Raw genomic sequence first — 8,289 nt, 5'->3', positions numbered from 1 at the left:
AAAACAAAGCTCTACTGTTTCCGTTATTAAATATAAATGGAAGAATAAGAAAACAAGACACAAGGCTTGAATCACAGCCTTCACAATAGTGTGAGGCCAGGCTCTGTTCTTTCAGAGCGCTCGGCAGAACCAAATGGCAGTGAATTACACTGTATGACACAGAGAGAGAAAGAGAGAGAGAGAGAGAGAGAGAGGGAGGGAGAGAGAGAGAGAGAGAGAGAGAAAGAAGGTAATGGCCATTCTTGAATTCGAAACATCAGGACTACAGTTCAGTAAGGTTCAGCTCAGCAGTACTCCTCCCCCTGAGGGTCAGGCAGGTCATTGAGGTCGAGAAACACAGAGGTGTTGGACAGCTTGCGGCTCGTGCTTGACAAGTCAAGCAGTTCCTCGGCCGTGCTGGGTACTGAGCTGATGTACATGTCCCATACTTGGTCTGTGGACTCTAGGTCAAGCAATTTCTGCTTGATCTTCAGGTTCTTCTCAATATTTCGACGCTTGTGTTTGAACTCCAGGATAGTCTTTGTGTATCTGTTGATAGTTGTCACTGAGGAAGCCATGCAGGCAGTAAAAGAGCTCCATGCTAGGCTGAGGAGAGCATGTTAAATGATCAGTTGAATTGAATGATCACTCGAATTTAACTAGACGAATTTAACCACATCACACAAACCCTTGACAAAATAACAGAACCAGTGACCACCATAAACAGCCAAATCAATGGAAAAAACTACTTGAGGCACAGAAAAAAACCAAAAGTATCATTGGCTATATTCGGAATGACAAAAAACCATGACAGTGAGATAAGTTGTGAGGAATGAATTGCATCAGCTTACATGTAAGACCAGCTATAGTCCCAGGTTTGTGGCTTCCAGTCTTCAGGCCCGAGACTGACGGTCAGTTGGAAGGCTGTGGTAAACATCATATGTGCCACCATTCCGAGAAGACCTGCAGGAACAAAAGATTCAGCTGTCTGTGTTTCAGTACCCAATTACTGCTGGAGAGAAGCTAGGACACCATGTTTTGAACACAGCCCTGTGGAGCCAGTGTGCTGGAGTTTAATCCACCATTAACACACTTGACACAACACATTTGCTAGTCGTGTTGCTCTTACTGGAATATTCTGTCCAGTGGGCTCTTTGAATAGTGTTAGAGCACACATGTGAATGCATATGCACACAGTGTGCCTTCTGGAGTATAAGCTAATACATTGCAGTCTAGTGTAACAAGCCCATTATTTTCCATTACATTATACATGACTCTGTATTTAGCAGCTGGGTGAGAATTCGTAAATTGTTACTTTTGGTTTATAGAGAACTGCTGCTTTTCTTTTGGGGGAGGTGAGTCTTAGTGGATATTCAGTTGAAGTTCACACTATTGACCACAGGGAGGCAGTGTTGGATCATATCAGTGAAATGCAGGAAGAGTCAGTATGCTCCTACACCAGGGACACTGGAATCCCTCATATCAGAAGGAAACCATTGAATGTCTTATGTCATACCTCAGATGTCATTGCCATATAATTCTGATGTTTGCATTTGGAAATAGTTAATGTGTGCAATCTCAGTGTCAGAGTGAAGTTTTTTTTTTCAATGTGATAATTCATTGACCACCTACTGAGAGACACTTTGAAAAACGATGATAGTGGTTATTAATGAATTCTGTTAGCTCTGGGTGTAGAGCATATCAGTGGTTCAGGGTCACTGCCTAATGGTGTCAGCATGAGTAAGTGATACAGAATGAAAATCTGTCCAGATGGCAAAGTGAACTTAATCAAGATCACCGACGAGCCAGACCTTGAGACGGGACCATCAATGTCATCCCGCACCAGAAATAGTGTGTAAGTGTGATAACAGACCACGAAAATACTACCGAAAGCATGCTGAGTCAACACGCCAAGCAAGCCACCACTCTTCGAATTGCATTTTGGGTTTTTTTTGCCTGTGCTATTGTACTGATTCTGCGAGCCCTATTTTTCACAGACTGGATGCCACAAGGGTCTTAAATAGGCTGACAGGTATGTAGAGCTTACATTTCGAGACGGGCTATTCCAGACATCAGATAAAAACAACAACTGCCATTCCGTTTGAAGAGGAGGCTAAGACGCAAAAATGCTTTGCTGGCTACGGTGACGACACTGTATGGAGATGCTGAATAAAGCAAAACAAAAATAATGAAAAAAACTAACCTTTTAGAAAGTTCTATCAATTCATAGATGTGTTTTCTCCCCAAACTATGACTAATCATCTTTCTTGTTGATGCTGCTAGACAGGGCATGTCTCTCTCCCTTTCTGTCTCTCTCCCTCTTTCTCTTTTTCTGTCTCCTCAGAGTCATTGGATGATTGACAACTAGCATGAGAAGCTTCCTCTGAGCCACTGGAGGAAAAAAAAAACCTGAATAAAAAAGATGAAAAAAAAAAAGCCCCTCGCCAATCCGATTACCTCATAAGCCAACAAAATCCCTGGATTGTACAAGTGCATACCAAATCCAGCAAATCAAGCCGCAATTCAGTGTCCTCACTCTTGATCAGCCATTCATGTCTTTACACATTTCACTTTGTTCTCAGACATGTTAAACAAATGTTCATTCTAAACTGTGCTTTGGCATTATGGGTATGGTCTAAAGGGTTAAAACAGCAACGCTGTAATCATAAGCACATAGGCCTTTTTGTTAAATCTTTAAATCAAACTCTATCCATTACATAACAGGTTTTACGTTGAACCTCAGGACAGACGTTTTAACTAAAAGAATATCTAGGACAGTAAACGACTTCTTTATAAATTCAGTGGTGGGGACATATATCGAACCCTTGCGTGGTGTAAACAGAACTTGAAGCTGTAGCTCACCCCAAATGATGCACAACTTTCGTAAACCCATCCTCCTGCATGCCTTAGGAAACTAAACAAAGATCTATGCGGCGGTGACAGTAGGACACAAGTTCATTATGGTCTCTCCTTCCAATCCCATCAGCCCATAATATACTCCACCATTTCACATTGATCAAAGTGACACCAGGGAGGACAATCCTTCATTTATCACTGTCTATAAGAGGGTGCAAAATGACACAAACAGCGAACAGTTCATTTTCAATAGAGCTATGTGAGCGCAGTGTATATATTATTTCTCTATGAATAGTCACTTTGTACATGGAGCCTTCACTATAATAATAATGAAAAGCTCAAAGCACACACAATGTGCATTCGGGAGTTAATGGTAGTCGTAATAGGTTTAATTACACGCTATTAGAGATTCCAATCCAAAACAAGGAAGAGGAAAAAAAAATACAACCTCACTGACTCCCACTCACACCCTCTTTAATAACCACTACATCCATTAAGAAGTCAGACTGAAGACAATAACAAATGCCAGAAGACATCGTAATGATCTTTACCGAGCCAAAAAACGTTAAAGAGATCCTATAGAGAACCCTTTTCTCACTGGCTACAAATTTATTTTAAATTCTGCGTAAAGGACCCTATTACTCCTTGGCAGAACAAAATGTCTGATCATATATTGTCAAAAACTCTATAAAAATTGTCAGATGGTCAAAAATAGCCTGGAATATATTCAAGAGAGCTGGCATACGTGAGATTTTGACTGTGGCTCTGATCTCGTGTGGCTGGTGCCACAGAGCACACTGGTTTCAACGATCAAATATTAATACCGAGGCATTAAAGCGAAAAGGAAAAGCATGAAGAGACTGCCCTGAGGCTGATATTTGACAATAGTACACAGCGTATAGGGACAATTTATGAGCTTTGATAGAATCGCATTTGAAATGTCCAACTTTTTTTCAGTCTCTGTATTCTCTTACGCCTGTCCTAATTTTGCTTTCCAATTTTCAGCTCTCCAGATGGTACAGGAAAAGACTTCACGAGAGAGAGCAATGACAGTGATGGGTGAGGCTTATAAAAAACTGCAAAGAGGTATTGACAAGTATAATGTTTTTTTTAAAAGAATCGGTATGGTGTATGTATATAGAGGTATGTAGGGTTCACGCAAGTGTGTGGGCCACCAGAGAGCATCCGATCAGAATGTGAAGACAAGACATCCCTTTAAGGGTTTTTATCGAAATAGAAATGCGTATAGAACGTGTATGTGCAAGATGTGTGTATGTTTAGGGATGTATGTACCAAGGAATGTGTCTACAGAGATGTGTGTGTGTGTGGTTCGGTATACGAACTCACACAATGTTGCAGAGGAAGACGTGAAATGCAGAGCAGCGCTATTCACGAAGTATACAAACAGTTGCAGTCTCCCCACAAGTCTTCTCCCTTTGAATTCTTTGGGCTGACTAAGATGGCAGCTGATTGCTGGGTTATTAGGGAGACCCATGCGGTTTCTGATTGGCTGACCTGGGAGCAGCCAATAGAAAATGGATGAAAGGCTACAGTTCGCTGCTGGAAACAGGAAGGGGTCGCTCGACATTCAAAAGTCCTTCGTCACAAGAATCTTTCCATCATATAAATGTAAGATAATGGAACATCAAACCATGAATATCCATTGACCAAATGAGTAGTTTCGGTACTTAAAATGTTTTCACAAAGTAACTAAATTTGTGTCAGTTAAGCAGAAGAGTAACTTGACAGCTTCATACTTTGGAAATTGGGACATCCATCCTGAGTCACAACTAGCCTGAGTATAAGTGTATGTAGTCCTTCTTAAAACATCACCTTTCAACTAATTTGATGTCCTTTTTTATCTGGCTAACCTTAAAAATCTACCATAATTGAAACACAGACTACTGAGTCTGGCTAATCCACTTCACCACCAGAGTTAGCAAAAAGTTAAGAGATGGGGGCAAGGCAGGGAGATTTTTTAGTATGACTATACATTGTGCAAATGGTGCAATATTTAAAAGACAGCCAGCGTTCTGCAATGTTTAACATTTATGACTAGGGGAATAAAGCTAAAGTAATCCCTGCACACTTAAGGGCAATGCGCTGATTCAAAAGGCAACCAGTATTTAATAAAAAAAAATATGATCTCTAGCATTCAAACAGCAACAGACCAGTAAAACCGAAGTCAAAATCAGACCACTGAGTTGTCAGGTAAAGTTCTGTGAATGCAAGAGCTTGGTGGCAATATTTTTACGTATTGGCTACATGTTAGCTATCTGTGTGATTTTAGGGTCTTGAAAGTAGGGAAAGTATTATTGAAAACACAATATTGCAAAACTTAAAGCAGAAACTAACAGAGTAAAATGAAACATTACCTGACAGGACGGTGAATATGGCAGCAAAGGCATTGAGCTTGAGTCCGTCTATGACGTTACCGAAATGACACACCTCGATGGACATGAGGATCCCCCCAGTGGCCAGCAGAAGAATATACAGACACTCAGCAACAATACACAGCCAAAGGACCCCTGTAGGGAGATTAAAGAGGAAAGAGAGAGAGAGAGAGAGAGAGGGAGGGAGAGAGAGTGCATGTGTGTGAGACAGGGAGAGTGAGACAGAGAGAGAGAGAGAGAGAGAGAGAGAGAGAGTCTTATTTTGGCTCCAAAGGAAATTGTGTCATTAAGTATCAAAGAGAACAGTCAAGGGTACGCCGATCAATCTTAGGACGATGGCCTCATATGGTGCCTGACATATGAATGCCCTGAAGGGCTTGCACTGTGAGACACTGAACCACAGTATGGTGAACCATTCATAGAGATCAGTCTATTAACATTAGCACAATATTTATAGACAATATTTCTGGAATTAACATAAGAGGATATGTGATGAATATTGAATGTGTTTTGCCTTTCATGCTTTGAAACATATAGATGCATCTGCCTAAATTTTAGATCAAAGGAAGATACCAAACGAGGTTTGGGAAAACAAAACAAGACTCAGTAAGTAAAATGAATACCGTACAATAGGCTTGGCTAAAATAGCTACCAATTGAATTATGCTACACTCTAACACTTCACAAAACCCAACAATACATCAAGGCTACAGTAAGCTTTAACAATTCTCATGACGTGGATTTAATACGCTAGCCCATAAAAATAAATCTGGACACAGATCTCTGTTGGTTAAACAATATAGTATTTCCACAGAGGCTGAAATAAGTGCAGTGCTTTTATGAGCTGAAATGTAGTGGAGCAAAATGAACAGTAATCAAGACCAGTGGAGTTTGCTGAGATAATGTATCATGCAATCAAACTATTATTATAAATGAAATACCCTTCACATTACATCCAGCAAAAGCAATTAGACTTAGAAGTGTAGTCGTGCTTAAGTGGCTTGTTTTGCTTGTTGCTCTCACTGAACCTCTTTGACAAGTGAATATTTATGGGCCACATGTATGTCTTGAGTGCAATGGTCCCATGACCCCATTTCCATCTGCTTAGTATACAAGTGCACTCCTTAAAAACTAGGGGAGGTTGTTCAACTGTACTGAATCTAGTGTCATGGTTGCCATGCAGTTGCACTAAAGAGAAAACACATGTGTCAAATGGAGCAATACCATTTTTTTAAAAATGATATATACCGGAGTTAAAACAAAGAATCAGCATTCTCAATCAACAGAGAATCAACATCACAAACAAACAAAAAACAATAACAACAACAAAAAACAACTGACTCCAGATATAGCTGCAGTGTATGTGAACTGAGCATAACCAAATTTATGCTTTGTTAAAGAAAGGTAGCAATACTCGGCACACACACACTGGTTACGTGCCTAAAACAGTAAGACTTCAAGTCCATGTTATATTACGAACATGTGAGACCTACCTCTTTCATGAGAAGGTGCAATGTTTAGAAAGCTTCTACATTTCTCACCTGAAAAAGACACGTTGTTTTTAATCATGAGAGACAAAGAGCACTAGTTAAAAATATTGACATCTGTATAAATTCATGAGTGCTCTGTTTGCTGTTCTCTGTTATCATTCAGAACTAAATATTAATGCTAATAATTAATAAACATTTCAAAACCATAAAGCACTAGTAACATTTTTAAAATCGTTGTTTATTTATTTTTACTTTTTTTTTGTTTTAACAGCTTCCTCTTGCAGGCATTTCCTCTCAATGATGATAATGCGGATTCTCATAAACATACAGTACACACATTGCTTAGATTTGAAATCTCTGAGGTTCTTAATTTCAGTGTCCTTGCTGAACGCGTAGAAACCGAATACGGCATATCGGATTCCATATAATTTACCGCCCTGTGTCACTTGGTGTAAAGAAGACCATTAACAAAATAGCAAGTTGACAGGCACTGTAAATAATTCCAAAGTGAGCTCACTTAACGTTTTTTGGATTTACTGACATCCTCGCACAAGTTCCCGAATTTACTCAAGGCAAACAATCCACTGGAGATTTAGATGTGATGCGCATTTGGTGCGAGCAGTCAAGCTAGAACCTTGTATATAAATTTACAACTCTTCTTTTACTGGACTGAGGCAGATAAAGTTGCTCTAATATGATTTTGCCTACAATTACCAACTGAGACAAATTAGGAAGCTAACAAAATACTCTTACCAATCAAGTTGACATTCTGCTCACAAGAAAACCAAATACCGGTATGGAACTTCCTCATAACGAACTTATCCTCTCCGGTCTCCCAGATATACTGAACCAGCCGACTGTCGTTGACATTTGTGCTGTTGTATCTGATACAGTGTGTCTGCCTTAACGTCACTGGCCCAGTACAGAAAGGCTTCACAACTTTCCGGGTGCCCTCGCACCAGTAGCTGGTGGTCAGCGCGGACACTGCAAGGAGAAGCGCAATGAAGTTCAAGGTTAGGGCCAATGATGCTCGTCGCCGTCGATCCATTCTCCTTACAAAAACTGAAGGCTAATCAAAATCGTCTTGCAATATTGCCGCTTAGAATTGGATGATCTGCTCCAAAATCCTCAAAATCTGACTTTCCATGTGGAGATCCTTGTTTATTCTGCGGAGTGGCTTGCCTGAGCCGTTCCGTCCTGAGAGGTATGCTCCTTCGTGCTGAGGGGCGATTCACACTTTCAGCACCCTCCCCTCTCACTCCCTCCTGACTCCGTGTGCTCTCGGAGTTAACGTGTTGAGCGCGCCGTCAGTCCTTGCATATTTCACTTAATGCTGTGGAGAGAGTGAGTCCGTTGTAAATGAGGTAAATGTCGTCTGAACAAATTTCAGCAACGCACTCATTACGATATAAACTGTTGTTTTTCAAATGATGGCAGATATTTACAAATATGCTCTATGTGCCTCGTAAAAACACACCTAAAAAAGGTTCCTACGATATAATGAAAAAACAGAGCGCTCCGGCATTTTTAGTTGTCATTTTTCCAGTGGTAATGGGCTTCCCTGTTGAATGA

General features: G+C 40.4%; 1 protein-coding gene across 1 annotated transcript; it reads right to left on the bottom strand.

Moving 5' to 3' along the window:
• Positions 1-284: 284 nt before the first annotated feature.
• On the bottom strand, positions 285-7,768 carry gsg1l2b (gsg1-like 2b). Its single transcript, XM_030775500.1, has 5 exons — positions 7,471-7,768; positions 6,721-6,768; positions 5,211-5,363; positions 831-942; positions 285-585 (listed from the first exon to the last, which is right to left on the bottom strand). The coding sequence occupies exons 1-5, from the start codon at positions 7,763-7,765 to the stop codon at positions 285-287; spliced, it is 909 nt and encodes a 302-aa protein (XP_030631360.1). The 5' UTR covers positions 7,766-7,768.
• Positions 7,769-8,289: the final 521 nt, after the last annotated feature.

The sequence above is a fragment of the Chanos chanos genome, chromosome 5 (assembly GCF_902362185.1).
Source record: "Chanos chanos chromosome 5, fChaCha1.1, whole genome shotgun sequence".
NCBI classification, from domain to species: Eukaryota; Metazoa; Chordata; class Actinopteri; order Gonorynchiformes; family Chanidae; genus Chanos; species Chanos chanos.
Note: the sequence above shows the minus strand (reverse complement) of the source record. Positions and strands in the feature narration are given on the sequence as shown.

What these genes read in the sequence shown, in the direction of transcription:
- gsg1l2b (XM_030775500.1), bottom strand. Translation starts at nt 7,765, where the DNA reads ATGGATCGACGGCGACGAGCATCATTGGCCCTAACCTTGAACTTCATT. An exon ending in GCAGAATGTCAACTTGATTG is followed by an intron (nt 6,769 to 7,470) that starts GTAAGAGTATTT and finishes TGTCTTTTTCAG; the next exon opens with GTGAGAAATGTAGAAGCTTT. An exon ending in CATATTCACCGTCCTGTCAG is followed by an intron (nt 943 to 5,210) that starts GTAATGTTTCAT and finishes TTGTTCCTGCAG; the next exon opens with GTCTTCTCGGAATGGTGGCA.